The sequence below is a fragment of the Schistocerca americana genome, chromosome 7 (genome assembly GCF_021461395.2).
Source record: "Schistocerca americana isolate TAMUIC-IGC-003095 chromosome 7, iqSchAmer2.1, whole genome shotgun sequence".
In the NCBI taxonomy this organism is placed as follows: domain Eukaryota; kingdom Metazoa; phylum Arthropoda; class Insecta; order Orthoptera; family Acrididae; genus Schistocerca; species Schistocerca americana.
In genome coordinates this window covers 455,594,054-455,618,850 of record NC_060125.1, presented here as the reverse complement: position 1 = coordinate 455,618,850, position 24,797 = coordinate 455,594,054, and the positions used below count along the sequence as shown (strand labels likewise).

Sequence of the window (24,797 nt, the reverse complement as noted above, 5' to 3'; positions counted from 1 at the left end):
CCAATGGATAACGGAGGGTGTGGAATGCCAGTCCTAGTCTAATATGAAGAGGTTGGCACAGGAGAGAAAGATGTGGTGGGCCGCGTCAAACCTGTTAGCAGACTGATAACCCTAGTAAAAAAAAATGGCAGTTAGGCATGTGTTCAGTAGCATGCAGTCAAGGAATCTTAAGAAGTGGAAGTGTGAAGGTTTCCAGGGCCAGTGCTAATTTGTTTAGAATCTTTTTGATCATTGCATCGTGTTGTTTTGAAACACAGTCACTATCAAACATGTGTCAACCGTTTTGCAGCCATCTTCTTCAAGGTGACCAAAATGTATGCTCTGTAAGGTTGGTCGCATACACTGTTGTTGACACGCTATCATGAAATAGGTTTATCTATGTTCTGACAAAACAGTAGGTGGGCCAAGATTTTCGCTGTTTGTGAGGCACTTTAGTCTTTCTGCTGTGCTCCAATACAATACGGGGATTGTTTTTCGGCGTACGTCTGGATATTCGGTTATCATACTGTACATGAGCAATTGAAACTCTCCATCAAACAGGCGCACCGTTTTACCATATGATGACACCCTGCGTTAGTAACTCTTATTAGAGCAGTTCATCTTGCTAAAAGTACATTATCTGTCTGTACCTTAATCTAACTAGTGCTTACAAGATTCTCGGGCACATTTAGGTGCGGCAGGTGAAACTAGTGACAGAAGTTCTCTTACCTTTTTAGGTCTCAGTATGTTCTATTTAGCTTTGTATTTATTTCTGGAGTATGTAGCTCTTATAATCAATTAATAAAATTTCTCCTCGATTATGTTGGTATCTGTAACGGTAAATGCATTTATTTCTAACAAAAAGTTATTTCTTTGGCTGAGACTGTAAATCTGATGATCACATAGCTATGCACACCTTACGTTGCTTCGATGACTCGATTATGGATGGTCACGAGGAACACAACAACAACAGTCCTGTGTTTTATGAAATTCAACTAGATGAACGCACACAAACACATACGTGAAATGATCTATTGACTATCCCGACATATCTAATTCATTATTAGGAAAATAACGCAAAACCGTGAAGATATTTATTTGAGAACTTCCAGCATGCTGGAATAATTGCTGGTCAACAACTTCTGTTAATCAGTGCAACAAACTGTTTATCTTAGCCTCTGGCATGATGTACACGTAACTTATGCAAATATTTTATCCTGTAACTCCTGTTATAATTTTATTTTGACAAGAGCCTATACCAGTGGGCATATACAATGTACTAGTACGCTAAATGTAATCTGGCTAATATCTGAAGCCATGGCTTGAGATAATTCTTGTTTCGTCAATTTTATATATGACAAGAACCACTTGGCTAATCTCATGTACTATCACGTGATGTAACAAGGCCCACTCCTTCCGAAGAAGATATTTTTACAAATACCGAAACATAATCCAAAGGCTAGTAACTGTTTGTTTTGCAACTGGTGGGCTGGATCTTTCAATCTCTTCAAAACCTTCGATGTCTTTTCTAGAAGTACCAGGCAGATGACCCTGTCCAAAAGCTGTCTGGAAGAAGGACCCATATGTTCTTAAAAACGGGTGACGCCACTTCTACCCGTTTGTCCAATACACAATGATTGACAGGATCCTCATTGCCATTTACATATGCCTAATTAATTATATTTACCACCCTCGTGACCCCCTTCCCGACTGCCAAGCCTATGTTCCAACTAATACATTAGATGCCCAACCATTTAGCGTTTGGTCCCCTATATTGCAGCATTAGGTACTTTTTGATATCATCTGCCCGTAGTGGTTTGATCTACCTCTGCTATCTGTACATTCCGAAACCCAACGACTGCTTATAGCCATTTGCCAATGCAACCTGCTTCAAAATGTTTAACCGTTTATTAACTTTGTCATCATTTAGAGGCAAACTCTACAGTCGTACTACCATAGAACAAAAGGAGGCTAGCTTGTGTCGAATGGGATAATTGAAATCATTGCATATTATAGCATCAGACTGCGTTGGCTTCATAAAAATTGAGAAGCTAAGGGTCTGATGGCTTCCAGTAATAAGCAAATCCAGAAAATTCAGTTTACTATGTACTTCAACTTCCAACTTGTACTTAATCATCTGAAGTTGCTCACTAAATAATTTAAAAATGGAAACAACTTTATTATAGGGCCCTTCACAATCATGATGACATTATCAACGTAGTTGTTGTGGTCTTCAGTCCTGAGACTGGTTTGATGCAGCTCTCCATGCTACTCTATCCTGTGCAAGTTTCTTCATCTCCCAGTGCCTACTGCAACCTACACCCTTCTGTATCTGTTTGGTGTATTCATCTCTTGGTCTCCCTCTACGATTTTTACCCTCCATGCTGCCCTCCAGTACCAAATTGGTGATCCCTTGATGCCTCAGAAAATGTCCTACCAACCGATCCCTTCTTCTAGTCAAATTGTGCCACAAACTTCTCTTCTCCCCAATCCTATTCAGTACTTCCTCATAAGTTATGTGATCTACCCATCTAATCTTCAACATTCTTCTGTAGCACCACATTTCAAAAGCTTCAATTCTCTTCTCGTCCAAACTATTTATCGTCCATGTTTCACTTCCATACATGGCTACACTCCATAGATATACTTTCAGAAACGACTTCCTGACACTTAAATCTATACTCGATGTTAACAAATTTCTCTTCTTCAGATATGCTTTCCTTGCCATTGCCAGTCTACATTTTATATCCTCTCTACTTCGACCATCATCAGTTATTTTGCTCCCCAAATAGCAAAACTCCTTCACTACTTTAAGTGTCTCATTTCCTATCTAATTCCCTCAGCATCACCTGACTTAATTCGGCTACATTCCATTTTCCTCGTTTTGCTTTTGTTGATGTTCATCTTATACCCTCCTTTCAAGACACTGTCCATTCCGTTCAGCTGCTCTTCCAAGTCCTTTGCTGTCTCTGACAGAACTACAATGTCATCGGCAAACCTCAAAGTTTTTACTTCTTCTCCTTGGATTTTTCTTTTGTTTCCTTTACTGCTTGCTCAATATACAGATTGAATAACATCGGGGAGAGGCTACAACCCTGTCTCACTCCTTTCCCAACCACTGCTTCCCTTTCATGCCCCTCGACTCTTATAACTGCCATCTGGTTACTGTACAAATTGTAAATAGCCTTTCGGTCCCTGTATTTTACCCCTGCCACCTTCAGAATTTGAAAGACAGTATTCCAGTCAACATTGTCAAAAGCTTTCTCTAAGTCTACAAATGGTTGAAACGTAAGTTTGCCTTTCCTTAATATAGCTTCTAAGATGTAGAGTCAGTATTGCCTCACGTGTTCCAATGTTTCTGCGGAATCCAAACTGATCTTCCCCGAGGTCGGTTCTACTAGTTTTTCCATTCGTCTGTAAAGAATTCGTGTTAGTATTTTGCAGCTGTTACTTATTAAACTGATACTTCGGTAATTTTCACATCTGTCCACGCCGGCTTTCTTTGGGATTGGAATTATTATATTCTTCTTGAAGTCTGAGGGTATTTCGCCTGTCTCATACATCTTGCTCACCAGATGGTAGAGTTTAGTCAGGACTGGCTCTCCCAAGGCTGTCAGTAGTTCTAATGGAATGTTGTCTACTCCCGGGGCCTTATTTCGACTCAGGTCTTTCAGTGCTCTGTCGAACTCTTCACGCAGTATCTTATCTCCCATTTCATCTTCATCTACATCCTCTTCCATTTCCATAATATTGTCCTCAAGTACATCGCCCTTGTATAGCCCCTCTATATACTCCTTCCACCTTTCTGCTTTCCCTTCTTTGCTTAGAACTGGGTGTGCATCTGAGCTCTTGATATTCATACAAGTGGCTCTCTTTTCTCCAAAGGTCTCTTTAATTTTCTTGTAGGTAGTATCTATCTTACCCCTCGTGAGATAAGCCTGCACATCCTTACATTTGTCCTCTAGCCATCCCTGCTTAGCCATTTTGCCCTTCCTGTCGATATCATTTTTGAGACGTTTGTATTCCTTTTTTCCTGCTTCATTTACTGCATTTTTATATTTTCTCCTTCCATCAATTAAATTCAATATATCTTCTGTTACCCAAGGATTTCTACTAGCACTCGTCTTTTTACCTACTTGATCCTCTGCTGCCTTCACTACTTCATCCCTCAAAGCTACCCATTCTTCTTCTACTGTATTTCTTTCTGCCATTCTTGTCAATTGTTCCCTTATGCTCTCCCTGAAACTCTGTACAATCTCTGGTTTAGTCAGCTTATCCAGGTCCCATCTCCTTAAATTACCACCTTTTTGTAGTTTCTTCAGTTTTAATCTACAGTTCATAACCAACAGATTGTGGTCAGAGTCCACATCTGCCCCTGAAAATGTCTTACAATTTAAAACCTGGTTCGTAAATCTCTGTCTTTCCATTATATAATCTATCTGAAACCTGTCGTTATCTCCAGGCTTCTTCCATGTATACAGCCTTCTTTCATGATTCTTGAACTAAGTGTTAGCTATGATTAAGTTACGCTCAGTGCAAAATTCTACCAGGCGGCTTCCTCTTTCATTTCTTGGCCCCAATCCATATTCACCTACTACGTTTCCTTCTCTCGCTTTTCCTACTGACGAATTTCAGTCACCCATGACTATTAAATTTCCGTCTCCCTTCACTATCTGAATAATTTCTTTTATTTCATCATACATTTCTTCAATTTCTTCGTCATTTGCAGAGCTAGTCGGCATATAAACTTGTACTACTGTCGTAGGCGTGGGCTTCGTATCTATCTTGGCCACAACAATGCGTTCACTATGCTGTTTGTAGTAGCTTACCCGCATTCCTATTTTCCTATTCATTATTAAACCTACTCCTGCATTACCCCTATTTGGTTTTGTGTTTATTACCCTGTAGTCACCTGACCAGAAGTCTTGTTCCTCCTGCCACCGAACTTCGCTAAATCCGACTATATCTAACTTTACCCTATCCATTTCCCTTTTTAAATTTTCTAACCTACCTGCCCGATTAAGGGATCTGACATTCCACGCTCCGATCCGTAGAACGCCAGTTTTCTTTCTCCTGATAATGACATCCTCTTGAGTAGTCCCCACCCGGAGATCCGAATGGGGGACTATTTTACCTCCGGAATATTTTACCCAAGAGGACGCCATCATCATTTAACCATACAGTAAAGCTGCATGCCCTCGGGAAAAATTACGGCTGTAGTTTCCCCTTGCTTTCAGCCGTTCGCAGTACCAGCAGAGCCACGGCCGTTTTGGTTAGTGTTACAAGGCCAGATCAGTCAATCATCCAGACTGTTGCCCTTGCAACTACTGAAAAGGCTGCTGCCCCTCTTCAGGAACCACACGTTTGTCTGCCCTCTCAACAGATACCCCTCCGTTGTGGTTGCACCTATGGTACGGCTATCTGTATCGCTGAGACACGCAAGCCCCCCACCAACGGCAAGGTCCGTGGTATCAACGTATCTTTTATAAAAAAATAATGTCATTAGAGAAATCCTGATTTAGATTAAAAATTCTTCATAACGCGTATGTGTTCTTAACATGATTTTTGAAATTTCAGAAATATCATTTCGAATATCTGTTACGAAAGTATTGAAACGATATGTTCTGGACTTTTGGCATATGCCTAAAAATTTGGTAATATCTGTATTGATCAAGAGTATAACTTTGGTTTTCTGTAGGATCATTTGAGAAAGGGTCCCTGCTCGAAACTAACCATCGAGTAAATTAAAAAGTGAAATTTGTAGCTTTGGCTAGTTTTTCGTTGTACTCATATTTAATTAAAGTCAAACCCCCTTTGCACTCTCATGCAGTCGTATCGTAAAGCGTTGAGAAGAGAATGCACTCTGCCCTTTAATTATTTATATAGCAACGTCACACATTTCGTCAACATGTATATGTTTGTTTGTGAGCTATATAATCGTTAACGTGTTACAGTTTCCGCAGGAACTTCATTTTAATTTCCTCTATCAGAAGGGAACTAACATTCGACGCCTACTGTAATGAAAACGTTGCTGATATCTTACAGAACTTCAGCGATTTGTCCATTCTGGTTTTATTTTTTTGTCTTTAGTGTTTTAGCCACGTACTACTTATTACAATCCTCAGGAAGACTCACGAAGTAGTTAGGCTATAATATTTTATTTTTTTATTGCAAGGGAAAGCTCATATTAACATTGAATCAATAATAACAGAACTATTATATATAATCAAAGAAGAAACAATCTCTTCCTTGTGCGCGCCCCCACAGAGTAATGCTATCCTTCACTGTGCGTCTACGGATGTTCTGCTGGCGACTCCCACACATCCCCCCTCCGATAGAGCGGAGCTCCGGGAATGTAGCGGCGCCCAGCCCATGTGTGTACTGAAGTCATTGGTTGAACTTCTTCAGCTTCTGTTGCTGATAGTGACGGTGGTGAGGTGGTGTCATCCTGGTCCAGTGGTGTGGAAGGTGGCGCTTGGTGCCTGACCTCTGTGTCCTCTCCAGTCGGTAACATATGTGCAGCTCTGAGCCGTTCCAATGATACCACTTGACTCTTTCCATTTACATCTATCTGTATGGTATGTTCATCTAGTGAGAGCACTCTGTAAGGTCCAGAATATGGAGGCTGCAGCGGTGACTTGACAGCGTCCGTTCGTAGCATCACATGGGTACATGAGCGTAGATCTTTGTGCACGAACGTATTTACCGCTCCATGTCTCGAGACAGGAGATGGGCGAAATCTGGCCATATGCTCGCGTACCATTTGCAATGTAAACGGCAATTCGGTCTGTCGTGCCCCGTCTTTATCGATGAAGAATTCTGCAGGCAGTCGTAAGGGTTCACCAGAAACCAATTCTGCAGTGGATACCCCTAAATCCGTTTTCAATGCTGTGCGTAGGCCCAACAAAACTAGTGCTAACGCTGACGATCAAGACTGGGCATGGAACATTTATGCAGCTTTTAATGTTCTATGCCAGCGTTCCACCATCCCATTGCTTGCTGTGTGGTACGCTGTGGTGCGATGATGTTGGAACCCGCACAGATTGGCCAATTCTGAGAACAATGTCGATTGAAACTGACGCCCCTGGTCTGTGGTGACATGTAAAGGGCAGCCGAAACGTGCGATCCAAGATGAGAGAAATAAGTGTGCCACCGTTTCTGCTGAAGTATCCGATAACGGAATCGCCTCTGCACATCTGGTGAAGCGGTCCACCGCAGTGAGGAGATAACGGTATCCTTCCGACGGCAAAAGCGGTCCCACGATGTCCAGGTGCACATGTGTGAAACGTTGCGTGGTAAGTGGGAAGTTTCCTACCTCTTTGTGCACCTGTCGTCCCACCTTGGCCCTCTGACAGTCCAGGCACGTTTTTCCCCAATTACGGCAGTCTCTATTTATACCGGGCCACACGAATCTGTCTGTCATTAGTTCGACGCTGGCGTTTATTCCCGGATGAGCCAGTCCACGGATGCCATCAAATAATTGTCGTCGCAATCTCTCAGGTACGAACAATCACGGTTTTCCTTGGGATACGTCACACAAAACTCATAAGTGTTCACCCGTAGGTTGTATTTGTTGCAAGCGAAACCCGGACGTACTATCACGAGAGAATTTAGCAAGTTGCTGGTCTGTTTCCTGTGCTGCAGCAATTTCCTTGTAGTCAATAGTCTGAGAGATTGTTTCCAACTTAGACAGGAAATCTGCCACGACGTTCTCAGCTCCTTTTATGTGCTGCAGGTCTTTCGTAAACTGGGCGATAAACTCGAGTTATCTAAATTGTCGTGGTGAGCAACCATCCTTGTTCTTACTGAAGGCGAAGGTAACTGGCTTCTGGTCTGTGAAAACAGGGAATGGTTTGCCTTCTACTTGCGGTCGGAAATGTCTGATGGCTCCATAAATTGCCTGTAGCTCCCCATCATAGGAACTACATTTTACTTGTGATGATGTAAGCTTGCGGGTGAAGAAACCTAGGGGTGGCCAATTGTTTCCAACCTTCTGGTGTAGAGCTGCACCTACTGCTTGCTGGCTTGCATCCACAACAATCGCCAGTCGAGCTTGAGGAACCGGATCTGCCAACATTATTGCCTGACGTAGACAGGTTTTGATCTTGTCGAATGCCATCTGCATCTCTGATGTCCACTGTAAAGGTTGTTTGCCCACTGCATCCTTGCCGACTAGTGCTGACATCAAAGGCGCTTGAATGGCCGCCGCATTAGGCAGATGTTGTCTGTCCAAGAAACCGGCGTAGTTGGCGATAGTCGATGGGGGAGTAATCTCTTCGATAAGGTCGAGTTTGTCTTGCAGTGGGCCGATACCGGCTGCTGTCACTGAGTAGCCCAAGAATGGCACCTGACGTCGTCGAAGTAAACACTTTGATTCATTGACCGAAATACCATATGCCTCAACACGTTGGTAAACAGTCCTTAGATGTAGTTCGTGCAATTTCTCAGACAACGAAAAAACCAAGATGTCGTCGAAGTACGCGAAGCAATGTGGTAAACCTTTGAGGACTTCGTCAATGAAACGCTGCCAACTTTGTGCCGCATTTTTTAACCCGAACGCCATACGGAGGTATTCGAATAAACCGAATGGTGTCGTGACAGCCGTCTTCGGTATATCAGGAGGTGCGACCGGTATCTGGTGATACGCTTTTTTCCAATCAATGACACTAAAAACGGTCGCGCCTGCGAGTGCGTGCGTAAAATCCCTGATATGTGGTATCGGATAACGATCGGGGATAGTACGAGTATTTAGTGCCCTGTAATCTCCGCATGGCCTCCAAGTCCCGTCTTTCTTCTTTACGAGGTGAAGTGGGATTGACCACTGTTTGTCGGATCTACGGACGATTCGCGAGCGTAATAATTCTTCGAACTCTGCCTTCACTGCAGCAAAACGATCCGGAGCTAAGCGGCGTGGGAGTTGAGACATTGGCTGACCGGGTGTAGTCCTGATGTGATGTACCGTATTGTGCTTTATTGTCTGCCCACCAGACATGGATTCGCAGTTTCCTACTTGTCTGCAATCAGACGTGGACATAGGGTTTCTTCCTAGGGTGCCTCTAATGCACTGTGTCCCCCGTCGAATGCTCACTGAGCTAATAGATACCGCAAGTGCATAATGAAACAATATTGCGTCTGACACATTGGCAATTACGAAAGTCCATGGTAAACTTTCATGGAACCCGAGGTCTACCTCTATCAGATGTTTTCCATAAGTCGCTATCGACGTCTGGTTTGCTGCTGTGAGTCTCGACTGAGATGGAGGGAGCTTCACATCACAGTTTCTAACAGGCAATGCACTAACGTCCGAACCTGAGTCGACTAGATAAGCACGGCCGGACTTAACGTCTGTAACAAACAGCCGATGGGACAGTGAAGGTAAAGAAGAAAGATTACACACCCGTAGCTGCCCCTCGTCGATCTCACCTCGTAACAGTAGGAGATGGTGCTCGAACTCGCGACCAGCGGCGCCTAACGCCGCCCGCTGTCGCCATTTGGGTGATTGCGGGGTGATGTGCAGCGCGTCGCCTCGCTTCCGAATCGTCGATGCTACCAGCAGATACGCTCCTGAGACACAATGTCGTCTTCCTTGCTCTTCTTGTTTGTGCCTGTCTTGCCTCCGAGCAACGTCGATATCTGCTGCTTCAATCCGTCAACTTGTTTTCGTAGGTCATCCAGTTGTTGAGAAACGTCCGGCTGTTGGCGTCGTTATATCGCCGCCGTTTCCTGTAAGTTTGTACTGTTGTGTTCGAACATCACCGTCGACGTATGCGCTGCGTCTAACGAGGTGTAGACCTTGTGCGTCTGACAGCGCCACAGCCGTTCTAACTGCCTCTGTCAACTGCACACGCCATACATGTTGCAGTGTCGTATCTGGAAACTCGGTGTCGTTGAATAAACTTCGCAGGTGCCGTCAAAATTCCGAAGGTGACTTATGTCCTCTCTTTTCACCGTGCAATACTTGCTGAATACGTTGTTCCACCGGCAGACGTAGTCGCTCAGTGATTACTTAAAATGCGTATACTTTTGCGTGGCGGGCGGCTGAAGTATTATATCTGCGCTGATCGTTGCTGTTTCATTGTCAAGCGCACTAACGGCAATCATAAATTTTGTCTCTTCGTTTACAATGCCATGATGCTGGAAAGTCAGATCAAGCATTGCAAGCCACAGGTATGAACTGCGGTGGGCGTAATTTCATCTTGCTACTGTTCTCTGTCGAAAGGCCGTTACTTGATGGTGCAGAAAAATTCAACACAGCGTTTTCTCGTTCTTCAATGTAGCGTAGTAATTCCTCAATGTTCTTTAGCAAAACGTCGCGCCGATCCGTAACACTCTGTGTGCCGCGCGGACTCGCCGATCTCCTGGTAGACGAAATTGAACTGGGCTGCATTTGTTCGTCTACAGCGAAATTCTTTATACGGTGTCACCACTTTAGCCACGTACTACTTATCACAAACTTCAGAAAGACTCACTAAGTAGTTAGGCAATAATATTCTTTTTTTTACTGCAACGAAAAGCTCATATTAACATTGAATCAATAACAACATAACTACTGTATATAATCAAAGAATAAACAATCTGTCCCTTGTGCGCGCCGCCACAGAATTATGCTAGCCTTCACTGTGCGTCTGCGTATGTTCTGCTGGCGACTCCCACAGTGTATTGAATCACAAACATATGAAGGCAGAGTTTTTCAGCTGTTTTGATACTTTTATAGTTTATTAGCCTTTCTAACGCACACGTTTCAGCCATCGGAATGCTATATAGAATTATTTTTGTGAATGGAAATTTGACGATCAGTGAATAGAGATTACATTAACTGACTCTCCCGTCGCTTCGAGGTAGAACAACTTCATAATTTAGAATTGAAACACAATATTGTTGATGTTCTACAGTATGAATTTATTTCGCTAACCGGTTTCCAGCTTACATCAGTCAGATGATGGGCTTGGCAGCAGAAATCAGGTTAACGAATTAATACTATTCAACGTCCACCATACTGTTCTCTTCATTTTATATTAATATTAAGGAGTTGGTATATCTTCTCTGATTTAACTTAATCAAGGAATATTTTGTATTACTTGTAGCTGGGGACTTTCGATACAGAGTTCTTAGAGCTCCTGTGAAGTGGTTGGAAACACAGCACAATGCACAATGCACCTACCAAAAAGCCTTTACAAAATCATTAATGTAATACGAGTCTCAAAGGCAGAATTCTTCCATCTTTTTATTGCTTGTTCTGGTGTTAGAAACAAAACAGGTACATATTTGTCGTCTTATAAAATGTTTATAGATCAGATAAATGAAACCTTCTGTCTCCCTGAGCATCTCCCGAATAATTGTATCATAAAATGTATGTGCTGCCTTCTACAGTTTCCGCAGTTAATTTGTTCATTCCTAGTCCTATTTATCCAATAACAGTGATGTTGACATATTTCTCTCAGTGGTAGAATAATTTTTACCCCAATGGCCCCAGTCCAGAATTTTTCCTCATCTTCCCATCCGAATTCACTGATGCGTATAGGAACGGCAGCTTGCGCTCCTTGTACATCAGGGTATATCAACTAGTTCCGCACTTCAGTCCACCCATCGTCCATTACGCTAGCTCCCTTTTAAGTATTTCTATCAACTTTATGTCCCAAATTTTAAACACAAACTTAGTTCGTCCGGCTCCTCACAATTTCTTCCTTCGAATTTTTCGTCACTGAAAGGCGCAAGACTGGAGACCTAAATCACCTGTGGAATTTTTGTAATGACGAGAACTTTATAATGGGAAGAAAGTTGTCCCACCTGTCTTACTTCTGTCGTTAATACTGTCGACTACATTCATACTATGAATATCTTAGCTCCAGTTTTGAATGACTGATCACGTGAAACCGCCTGTGTTAAAGAAGAAGGACAGGTTTTGAGTACGGATCAACTCACTCTGTCGCCGAAGTTGTCAAAGAGCACCCTGGCGTATTCGAGGAAATAGTCTGCGAGGATGGGGTTGGGCCAGCCTCCTAAGTACTGCAGGGCTTGCGGAAGGTCCCAGTGGTACATCGTCACCTGCAAGAGAAAGACAGATGTGACACACGGCGATAGCTAGATTATAGACTTTATAAATTTCTAGAACATACTGGATCGTTTTTATACTTCAAACGAAAACTTTATGACAGCCGTTCACACAACGTAAGTTACTACACTGAATTACGACAATGATATTCGACTAATCAGGCTAAATTAGTCTAGTCAAAAATTAAAAATTAACTGAGTATTCCGGCAAAGAGTATCCATAGCACAAAAACCATTGTCGACTCTCGTGGAGGAAGCTTTCAGACACATCAACTCGGAAAACGAAGAGGGAATATGAGTTCATGGCACAGTACGAAGCACCTTCTTTTCTGAACACCAGGAGGTTTTCGTTTTTAGCGCAGTTAAACTTTAATAAATACAAGTATTACACAAAACAAATTTTAAATTAGATTTAAAGATCAATCACAGTGAGACTGATATAATGCTTAAACAAAACATCAATACTTATGAAAACAGTAAATGTATTTTGGGAATAGGGTAGTTGAAGATAGAGAATGGATGTAGGATTTGAAATAAACAAGTAGAGTAAAACTGTCTTGAAGTGGTGTACTGATTTTGGTTATCAAAGCTAAGTTTCAAACGCCTCTGAAAAGGAAAACTTACAAAAAAGAGATATGGGTTTTTCTCCGAAAGCCACTGGAATGTGAAGACTGCTCAGCCAGCAACAGAGGATGTGTGATGGGTATCACCATGATAAATTGGAAAAGAAACAAAACTATCATGGAACAAACTGGAGGTACATTACGAACTGAACGCACAACGTTGATAACATATCCGACAAGAATATGTTGAAAACCTTCTAGCTTTATGTGAAGAACGAACAAGAAAGGGATAAAACAATAAATAAAAATCAGAAAAAATTCAGCAGGTATAGTAATATATATTACTTGCCACGTTAACATTTAAAGGATAAGCTAAAAAAAACATTTTAATGACTAATTACACAATTACCTCAGTATATTTAGTAAACTCATACCATTGGCTCGATGCCATTCTCCAGCAACAGATTGATGAGATTGTTGTAGTAATCAATCCCTGCCTGATTAGTCACGTCCAGGTCCCCAGTAGGCAGTATACGAGACCATGAGATGGAGAAACGGTAGACCTTTGCCTGCAACAAATAGTAGAGTTCAATGTAAGCGATGCTACGAGAAGCCGAGGGGGAAATAATCAGCATTACGTATCTCTTGAATATAATGTGACTTACTACAAAGATCTACATCACTTTCTATTGAAAGCAAATTGTTTTATCCTTACATACAACTATTACATGTATAGGACTGGAACAAATAAATGATTTTGCTCAATTATTTGAGAATGGGATAAGTGAAAACATCCACTCCGGGGACAGACATACTGTGTGTGGTGGAGGATACATAGTCAACCACCTTCTTGTTCTGTCATTCCCCACATCCCATTACACTCTGTCCCACTCATATACCATTATAAGATGGTACAAGCCCTAAACTAGTTCTGTACCCTAAATATGTAACAGAATTTATGGATATTTAGCGTCGGGATCATTACGTGAGATTTATGTGGGAAGAAGCAATACATAGAGTAATTAGAGGTATAAGTTCACATTTTCTGATCGTTACACCTTCATATGTTCCAACTTCAGTGTGTAAGTTATTTTTTCTCTGTGTTTAACTGCTTTCCTGCAAACGTATCACATAACTTCCTACCTCATGTTTTCTGTGCTGTAGTAACTGCACAAATAAGTGTAATACACCCTGTGAGTATAGACTTCACGTTTTGCATCCACGCGTGAACACATCAACAACTGCAACATCTGATCCGCTGCTCAGGGGAAAATAAGTATTAATGGCTTGCTCTTGCCACATGTGCTGCTTATAATTACAAACCAACCTAAGAAATATTATTCCTATTGGCTATAATTATTGGGGATCTGCAAATGAAGTAAATATTAATGCAATATTGGTCAGTACACTGTCTTCAGTCACAATAAAATTATATGCGTTTAGAATCCTGACTCCCTGGATATGGGGAATATTTACAGAACACGGGGCCTTTGAAGCTGGGGATGAAAGCTAACACAATGAAAAACGCGTTTCTGTATGAGCGAACTATATTTCGCTAATGTTTTTCAACAGATCTGATCCCGGTGGCTGCACTACAAAAAGCCAGATTTGTGTAGTTAAACGATGTTGGTGTTGTGGCCTTCAGTCCTGAGACTGGTTTGATGCATCTCTCCATGCTAATCTATCCTGTGCAAGCTCCTTCATCTCCCAGTACCTACTGCAACCTACATCCTTCTGAATCTGCTTAGTGTATTCATCTCTTGGTCTCCCTCTACGATTTTTATCCTCCACGCTGCCCTCCAATGCTAAATTTGTGATCCCTTGATGCCTCAGGACATGTCCTACCAACCGATCCCTTCTTCTAGTCAAGTTGTGCCACAAACTTCTCCCCAATTCTGTTCATTACCTCCTCATTAGTTATGTGATCTACCTACCTCACCTTCAACATTCTTCTGTAGCACCACATTTCGAAAGCTTCCATTCTCTTCTTGTCGAAAGTATTTATTGTCCAAGTTTCACTTCCATACATGGCTACACTCCCTACAAATACTTTCAGAAACGAGTTCCTGACACTTAAATATATACTCGATGTTAACAAATTTCCCTTCTTCAGAAACCCTTTCCTTGGCATTGCCAGTCTATATTTCATATCCTCTCTACTTCGACCATCATCAGTTATTTTGCTCCCCAAATAGCAAAACTCCTTTACTACTATAAGTATCTCATTTCCTAATCTAATTCCCTCAGCATCACCCGACTTAATTCGACTACATTCCATTATCGTTGTTTTGCTTTTGTTGGTGTTCATCTTATATCCTCCATTCAAGACACTGTCCATTCCATTCAACTGCTCTTCCAAGTCCGTTGCTGTCTCTGACATAATTACAATGTCATCGGCGAACCTCAAAGTTTTTATATCTTATCCCTGGACTTTAATACCTACTCCAAGTTTTTCATTTGTTTCCTTTACTGCTTGCTCAATATACAGATTGAATAACATCGGGGAGAGGCTACTACCCTGTCTCACTCCTTTCCCAACCACTGCTTCCCTTTCATGCCCCTCGACTCTTATAACTGCCATCTGGTTTCTGTACAAATTGTAAATAGCCTTTCGCTCCCTGTATTTTACCCCTGCCACCTTTAGAATTTGAAAGAGAGTATTCCAGTCAACATTGTCAAAAGCTTTCTCTAAGTCTACTAATGCTAGAAACGTAGGTTTGCCTTTCCTTAATCTTTTTTCTAAGATAAGTTGTAAGGTCAGTATTGCCTCACGTGTTCCAACCTTTCTACAGAATCCAAACTGATCTTCCCCGAGGTCAGCTTCTACCAGTTTTTCCATTCGTCTGTAAATAATTCGTGTTAGTATTTTGCAGCTGTGACTTATTAAACTGATAGTTCGGTAATTTTCACATCTGTCAACACCTGCTTTCTTTGGGATTGGAATTATTATATTCTTCTTGAAGTCTGAGGGTATTTCGCCTGTCTCGTACATCTTGCTCACCAGATGGTAGAGTTTTGTCAGGACTGGCTCTCCCAAGGCCGTCAGTAGTTCTAATGGAATGTTGTCTACTCCCGGGGCCTTGTTTCGACTCAGGTCTTTCAGTCCTCTGTCAAACTCTTCACGCAGTATCGTATCTTCCATTTCATCTTCATCTACATCCTCTTCCATTTCCATAATATTGTCCTCAAGTACATCGCCCTTGTATAGTCCCTCTATATACTCCTTCAACCTTTCTGCTTTCCCTTCTTTGCTTAGAACCGGGTTTCCATCTGAGCTCTTGATATTCATACAATTGGCTCTCTTTTCTCCAAAGGTCTGTTTAATTTTCCAGTAGGCTGTATCTATCTTACCCCTAGTGAGATAAGCCTCCACATCCTTACATTTGTCCTCTAGCCATGCCTGCTTAGCCATTTTGCACTTGCTGTCGATATCATTTTTGAGACGTTTGTATTCTTTTTTGCCTGCTTCATTTACCGCATTTTTATATTTCCTCCTTTCATAAATTAAATTCAATATTTCTACTGTTACCTACTTGATCCTCTGCTGCCTTCACTACTTCATCCCTCAGAGCTACCTATTCGTCTTCTACTGTAATTCTTTCTGCCATTCTTGTCAATTGTTCCCTTATGCTCTCCCTGAAACTCTGTACAACCTCTGGTTTAATCATTTTATCCGGTCCCAACTCCTTAAATTCCCACTTTTTTGCAATTTCTCCAGTTTTAATCTACAGTTCATGACCAATAGATTGTGGTCAGAGTCCACATCTGCCCCTGGAAATGTCTTACAATTTAAAACCTGGTTCCTAAATCTCTGTCTTACCATTATATAATCTATATGATACCGTTTAGTATCTCCAGGTTTGTTCCTTGTATACAACCTTCTCTTATGATTCTTGAACCAAGTGTTAGCTATGATTAAGTTCTGCTCTGTGCTAAATTCTAACAGACGGCCTCCTCTTTCATTCCTTAGCCCCAATCCATATTCACCTACTACGTTTCCTTCTCTCCCTTTTCCTACTGTCGAATTCCAGTCACCCATGACTGTTAAATTTTCGTCTCCCTTTACTACCTGAACGATATCGAATACATTTCTTAATGAAGTTTAAATTAGATCAGCGGCGTTTAGAGTCAGTTGTAGGAAATCAGTTAACAAGATCCTGCATGATGTTTCGACAAATGTCTTAGATAGTACTCACCCGCATTTCGTTTGAGACTTTCTGACAAATGAGTTTCAAATCGAACCTCTTGTTTTCCGCTAGAGGATATTGCATCAACGCGACACTACGCCAGCCCACGTTGATGTATATGTGGATGAGCCTCTATATAATAGGTAGCTGCAACGGTGGACTAGAAGGGGTGATCATGTCTTTTCGTCGGATCTGGCTACTGTACATATTGCAAAAGGCTTATGTAAAGTCATAGGTGTAGGAAACCTCAGCATAAACTTAAAATAGATTTGTTAGTAGAGTCAAAACTGAGCTCATCATTTAGCATACAACTGGGATGTTAGAAAGATTGAGGTAACCTTTCTTCGTCCGTAGTAACCCATGCACTGACAATGGATATCGTCACAGCGAACAGATGCAATGAGTTGTACATGATCTGGAAGTAAATTATGTTGATAACAAAGTAAATATTCTTTCGCAATACTGGTTTCTAAACTACGACTTATGATGCTTTGAGGTTCTATATAGTTGGTTTTCTACGCATTTGATGCTCCCTACATCTCTGCGCTCTATGCACAAAGTGTCTGTTGCATGTACGTAGCTGGTACTCTGGTCATAAGCCACCCTTTAACTTCCTCCAAAATCATAGTTTAGCTCATTCGATGTATCAAATCGAGGGTAATATCCATTCTCCTGAAGTGAGCCTGGATTCGAACTGGAGAAATCGTAGTGACTTCTCTGATAGAGACGATTCAGCACCATATTACACCTTAGGAACCCTGACTGATGTACACTAAGGTGGCAAAAGTCATGGGAATGCTGCTAATATCGTGTCGGACCTCCTTTTGAAGGGCGCAGTGCAGCAGCTCGACGTGGCATGGACTCGGTAAGTCATTGGAAGACCAATGCAAACATGGCGAGCCACGCTGCCTCTACAGCTGTTCATAATTGCCGGCCGGGGTGGCCGAGCGGTTCTAACCCCTACGGTCAGGAACCGAGCGACCGCTACGGTCGCAGGCTCGAATCCTGCCTCGGTCATGGATGTATGTGATGTCCTTATTTTTTTTAGGTTTAAGTAGTTCTAAGTTCTAGGGGACTGATGGCCTCAGAAGTTAAAGTCCCATAGTGCTCAGAGCCATATGAACCATTTGTTCATAACTGTGAAAGTATTGCCGATGACGAATTTGTGCACGAACTGCCCTCCCGATTATGGGCCATAAATGTTCAAGGGGATTCGTGTGCGGCGATACGAGTGGCCAAAGTACACGTTTGAGCTGTTCAGAATATTGTTCAAACCAGTCGCGAACAATTGTGGCCTGGTGACACAGTGCATTGTCATTCACAAGAATTCCAAGGTTTCTTGGGAACATAAAGTCCATTAATTGCTACAAATAACCATTTCCAATCAATGATCGGTTTATTTGGATCAAAGGATTCAGTCCATTCCAACTAAACACCACCCACACCATTGTGGAGGCACCACCACCTTGTGCAGCGACTATTTGACAACTTTTGTCAATGGCTTCGTAGAGTCTGCGCCATGCTCGAAACCTACCATCAACTCTTACTAATTAAAAATCTGACCAATACACGGTTTTACAGCAGCCTTGGGTCCAACCGATATCGTGTCGAGTCCAGAAGAGGCACTGCAGGCGATTTCGTGCTGTTAGCAAAGGCACTCGCGTCGGTCGTCTGCTGCCGCAGCCATCAAATTTCACAGCACTGTCCTAATGGATTCATTAAACGTACGAACCACAACGATTTCTCGGGTTACTTCACACATTGTTGCTTGTCTGTTAGCACTGACAATCCTGAGCAAACGCTGCTGCTCTCGGTCGTGAAGTGGAGGCCGTCGGCCACCACGTTGTCTGTGGCGAGAAGTAATGACGGAAATTAGGTATTCTCGGCCCACTCATGACACTGTTGATCTCGGGATGTTGAAATTCTTAACGATTTCCAAAATGGAATGTCCCATGCATCTAACTCTGACCAGCATCCCATGTTCAAAGTATGTTAATGCACGTCGTGTGGGCATAATCGCATTAGAAACCTTTTCACATAAATCACCTTAATACAAATGACATCTCCGCCAAAGCACTGCCCTTTTACATCGTGTGTACGGTGTTGCCATACATCATGAATAAACGGTTTTTTCTCAGAATAAATTAGAGAGATCGACTGCCCCCAAGGTTGGCGACATCTGACGGCTGCTTTTAGAGACGCGAGCACGCATTCCGACAGAGGGCGAACATGTAGGTATGCCTTTACGCATCCGCCTGATCGCCACAGGCAGAACAGTATTTGCAGAAGGCGCGGATTTCGATAGAGGACGCTCCTGTGAAGGCCGCCAATGCCCGTGCGTTTCCGCGCCAGTTTTTACAATAAAACTGACGCCGGGAACTTGCAGTCTCCAGTGGCGGACACTCATCTGAAGGTCGCTGGACGATTGCCAGCCCAAATACTGTGGCACGAAGTCAACCGACTGCCATCCCGAAACCTTTTCGAATATTCAGTACGCCGGGAAAGCTTCAAGAATCACATGGTGCACTTTGGTTATTTTAATTCCGTAATACCATACGAGACTCCAATTTGAGAGTAAGTCATCAAACCAAGCTAAAATTTCCCGAATCCAAAAGCGTGTAATACGAATTACTTGCGGTGCGTAGTAAAGAACATCCTGTAGAGACCTGTTCAGTGAAATGAGAATACTTAAGCTGGCTGTCCAGTAAATAATATCCTAAATGTAATTTGTCATACAGAACACATAGGTTTTTCAAACAAACAGCCCACCTATTAGAATAAACTCTAGGAAAAAGATTAATATACATACAAAATTAAAAAAGAAAAACTTTGTCCAGGGATGTATCCAGTACCCAGTAACACCTATTTTCAGCACTGTATAACATTGGCTGCCAACAGTTTACAGTTTCTCAAAAGCCTCATGAACTTGTTCATATAATTAACTAGTGTACTTTGTGTTCATAATATCAAATAACATGACCGTTAAGTAAAATTGGACGTCAGGACAACTTCAGTGCTGTGATGCGATTCTGTAACTATCCGTTGTACACTGTATTCATCTTGAAGATTCGGAACTACAATAGTCTAAGAATTTCCTTCCACGGTGGTTTTGCCTTTTTTAGTGTTGCCTTGTAGATGAAAAGAAATTTCTGGTTTTTTTTACTTATCAACAACCTTGATCACGTGGTTACCTAAGATGCAAGGAAGGAATTTCTTTTCCAAACATACAGGGTCATTCAGCTGCCCCTACTGACGTTTTATGCAACCAGAACTGTGTATCTGACCTTCAGAAACCACGGGCGAGATTTTCATATTCTCTCGTTCGCTACACGCAAACTGTAAGTCCTACAGAAAAGTGAACAGGACTTTCTCTAGAAAATTTAATTTATTTTAATTTTATCCAAGAAAAACGTACAAAAGTAACCTTCAAATACACCTCCACCCACACAGTCCACTCTCACCAGTCAGGTTTTCTAGTATTTTCTTAATCGCACTCCCTCCTACAACACTACAAAAACTTGTGACTGCAAGAATTATTTTCCCACCATAATCCAACTTGCTTTGCTCTTCACTGACTGGCGTTATTACGCCACCGGCATTGTGGAGAAATTCCTAGTTGTAAAACTGACATTAGTGTAAATTTTATCTCACAGTTTTGCAAATTTTAACAACGTAAAATAGACAATTAAACCATCACAATCTTCAGGCCTTTTGACTCTGAAACTACTATGGTTGCAACGGTTAAGTTTAGATTTAGTCGTCACAGTAATCAGTTTTACCGTAACGTATTGGTTCAAATGGCTCTGAGCACTATGGGACTTAACATCTGAGGTCATCAGCCCCCTAGAACTAAGAACTACTTAAACCTAACTAACCTAAAGGACATCACACACATCCATGTCCGAGGCAGGATTCGAACCTGCGACCGTAGCAGTAGCGCGGTTCCGGACTGAAGCGCCTAGAACCGCGTGGCCACGGCGGCCGGCGCGTAACGTATTAAAGTCGTTTATCTTTCATTACACTCACGGGCACGTTTCAATTATTAATGTTAACGGAGGGGCTGACAATGCTAGAGGCGTAATAGCCCGATCAATAGAGACCAAAAAACGGTCGAATATCGGCAATAGTTTGGTTACTTGGAAATATTGTGTACGTTGGTAGGAGGGTGTGCCGCGAACAGCATATTAGAAATCCTGACTAGTGAGAGATGAGTGTAGGCGCTGAGGTGTGTTTGTAGCTCACTTTTGTACATTTTTGTTGAATATCCCAAAAGGACAGCCTTCAGTGAAAACGTATCCCAGTAAAGATTTCAGTACAATTTCCTATAGAAGCTACTGTTCGTTTTCTCCTGTAGGACTAATAGTTGACGCTTAGCGTGCGAGAGAATATGAAAACCTCGTGCATGGTTTTTCAAAACCAAACATAGACTTACTGGTTGCATAAAGCAACATCGTTAGGGGCAGATGAATCACCCTCTAAGTTATATAATTTCGATAATATGATATTTTCTTTATTCTTCGTTCATTAGGTATGAACGATAGGTACATGTGCCTATGATGAAAAAAATACATTAGGAATCTCACAAGCTTTCTCTCTATGACTGCAGAGACATTATGAGGTTAAAACTATATTTTGAGACAAAATCTGATGATCAGCAACTGTACGCTTTCACTTCTCGTCCTTCATTCGAAAGTCTTCCACCATTAGTAGCCATAATAGCTAGTTCTCAGCCGCGCACAACCGCGCATTCATGTGTTAGTTTTTTTCGGCTGTGGAGGCAGGTTGCTTGACCCAGCTAAGTGGTTGGTGCTTTCATGTGCGACGTTAGAGAACAGTCTGCTGTTGGGGAATTGCCCCTTCAGTGTTGATACTCCAGTTGGCAACAGCCTAATATAGGTGCGATTGGTGGCTTTGACCTTGAGCAACAGAAAAGTAGGACTAAATTTCGGCTTACCATTCTCTGATACAACTGTTAGGAGCAGGACTTTCTGTAACTGCTAGTTACAGAAATTAGCCGGCCGGAGTGGCCGAGCGGTTCTGGGCGCTACAGTCTGGAACCACGCGACCGCTACGGTCGCAGGTTCGAATCCTGCCTCGGGCATGGATGTGTGTGATGTCCTTAGGTTAGTTAGGTTCTAGGGGACTGATGACCACAGCAGTTAAGTCCCATGGTGCTCAGAGCCATTTGAACCACACAGAAATTAATGTTTAACTACAGAGAGAAAGAGTGCTCTACGTTTGTCTCGCTCTCTTATGCACTCACCCCCAGATCCTTGAGAGCCTGCACGTCCTCGGCATACTTGTGGTACGAGTCACAGGCCACGTCTCCATTCTCCCCGTTGTTGCCGTACTCTGGATGTTCGTGCAGCATGTGGTCCCATATGTTCTCTCCTTTGCCTGTAAAGTAATATGGAAGCTTACAACAGAAAGCTCGAGTTAACACTATACAGTGGTACAATGCATATTATTGATGTATATTGTCCATGCAGTTATCAGCATATATGTCACGTAGGAAATGCATAACACAAATGCTGACTTTAATAGAATCTGGTTAACGACTGGATTCAGGCCAAGACCGTGTTCAATGTAGACAGATGTGCATTGGTTATAATTGCATATTCAGCTACTATGAACATGGGCATGGACTGAAACCGGTCGCTAAATAAACTGTATTATAGTCTGCGTTTATATTATGCATTTCCTGCAGTATATTATTGACACAATGGATCTTATGGACAAATTTTAACTTCCGTGCGTAAACCTTTTCTATCCAGTTCGTGGAACGTCACGTCTCTATCCACCCACACACTCTAATTGAGACACTTCTCGCCCAGTTCCTACGACTTAGAAAAAGGAAAAAATTCAAGAAATGACTTATCGGTTCCTAGAAATACACAAGCACTTACCCTTTTAAATAGTGTCCAAGGACGAATGGTTAATATTCTGGGACGTGAAAAACTTCATATGGAGATACGTGCACTATCCCGAACGGTTTCCAAGATGATACATGTTTACGTACATTGTTATTCATATCCCTGAGTATTAAGCACATCGGAACTTTTATATGTGCACATGTACAGCAGTTAGTAACCACTTAAACGTGCAGTTTAAAAAGAAGCAATTCAAAAATGTGTATTATTAACCTACTCACCTCTAAGCATCATCACACACTTCACATTACAGTTCACAATACATGTCTGAATATCACATCATCAACTGCAGTGCGTTTGCACGCTCAAGGGAAAACGTGTTGCCTTTCTGAGAGCCTCTGCACCTTCCCTGATGGGGACAGCAGCGTCCGTGTGGCCAAGCACACCCTGTATACTAATTTTTGGGAGTAGCTTTATTCTCTTAAAAGAACGTTACTTTTTTGTTAGAAGTGTGATTGTGGGTACTGTCTCTCAGCGCAAGCCTCAAGATACGTGTAAAACCATGGAGCATCAGAGTAGCAAGGCAATTAATCTGTCATATCACGAGCCTCAAAACCTAGTCTGCTCGAGACATTTTTGAAACTTTTGTCACTCACCATCCTCGTTCCAGGCGCCCTCTATCTGGTAGGAGGCCGTGGCTGCTCCTAATAGGAAATCTTCGGGAAACTGGTTCACCGCTCTCCCGTTGACCCCGTGGATGGCTGCCAAAAGGCAAGCGAAGCTCAGAAGCTCCACGTACAGTGTCGTAAGTGCCATCGTGCTGCGTGCCATACCAATTACAGAAATTTTCCTTGCCTTATAAACCATCCCTTATCTGGCAACACTTTCTGAGAAGAATTCGATATAGGTGATAACATCCGGCTCTTCTTGTGGAGAGACAGCCGGTCAACGACTGTGAGTGTTGCGACACACTTATCGGACTCATGGAAAACTTCTACATAATGTTAAACAAAACATTGCATGTAATCTGTCGTCATCTTATCTCTAGTATGTGCACTCAGTGGAAGTATCACTACACGTTTTTAATCTCTTTCGACCCTATCAGTGACATATTTATCAGTTACTTAGAAAATTAATTTTTTGAAGGGAGAAATATACTTGCGGAAGAAGTTGTTTATTGTAGGAGACAGTGGACGGCACAAAAAGGAAATGACTGGGATGCTGACGAACAAAAAAAGCTTTTTACTCGATTCCTTGAGGTAAGAAAAGGTCAATACCCTAACTAATGGAAGGCATTAGGAAACAATCAGAAACTGCATGGGTGAATGTGTATAGACTGTAATGTGCGGATACCTCTTTGTATTACTGTGACCTGACGAAGAAAAGAACGAGGCTTTTTGTGCATTATTGAAAAAATTGCATACTATTTAGCAACTGCTTTTCTTCATGGACCTATTTCCTTCTGGATGTCTAGTTTCATTTTTACGTTTCGAAAAAATTTCTGTCGGTAGTGACTGGAATACATTTTTGAAATTCTGAAGGTGGCGGAGGTAAAATGAAGGGAACTTAAATGGAATCGAGACGGCAGTTATGAGAGTCGAAGGACTTGAAAGGAAAGCAATATTCGAGAGGGAGTGAGCCAGGTTTTATCCCATCCCGAAGTTTCCCAGTCTGTAGAGTGAGACAGCTGCAAAGGAAACCAAAGAAAAATTTCGGATTGGAGTTATTTTTCAGGGGACAGGAAAAGAAAAAATTTAATTTTGTCCATTGCTGTCAGTGTTGCTTCAGCGACTGTAGTACTGTCATAAAATGAAAAATCAATTGCCTTAAGTCACAAACCATTATATTTATTTCGATTCACGGTGAACTTTTAGCCCTTTGGCTTCATTTTCGGGTGCTTCATCAGTGTACATCATTTTCCTGCTTAAAGTTAGTATTGGTCTTGTTGATATTGGTTTATTACAAGTTGGCAAACTGTGATTACTGTTTTTACATAACTAAGACAATACTAAAAAATCAATTAATGTTACATGTGCTTACACGGTTTTTAAATACAGCGTGACTATTAATATACTCTGCGTGCTACAGCACATTTGTGAATACAATTCAGTACAAGTCAACATACTACCTTTCAACAAACACACATG

The 24,797-nt window shown here is 42.0% G+C and overlaps 1 protein-coding gene across 1 annotated transcript in view; it reads right to left on the bottom strand.

Annotated features, from left to right (window-relative positions):
• The window catches only part of LOC124623005 (myrosinase 1-like), a 74,115-nt gene extending 50,649 nt beyond the window's left edge, over positions 1-23,466 (bottom strand). Inside the window, exons 1-4 of the mRNA XM_047148796.1 lie at positions 23,307-23,466; positions 22,044-22,177; positions 13,028-13,162; positions 11,902-12,024 (exon numbers count right to left, since the gene is read on the bottom strand). Of these exons, the coding sequence (XP_047004752.1) occupies positions 11,902-12,024; positions 13,028-13,162; positions 22,044-22,177; positions 23,307-23,466 (552 nt within the window). The remainder of the gene's footprint in view (positions 1-11,901; positions 12,025-13,027; positions 13,163-22,043; positions 22,178-23,306) is intronic.
• Between the last annotated feature and the right edge of the window lie 1,331 nt (positions 23,467-24,797).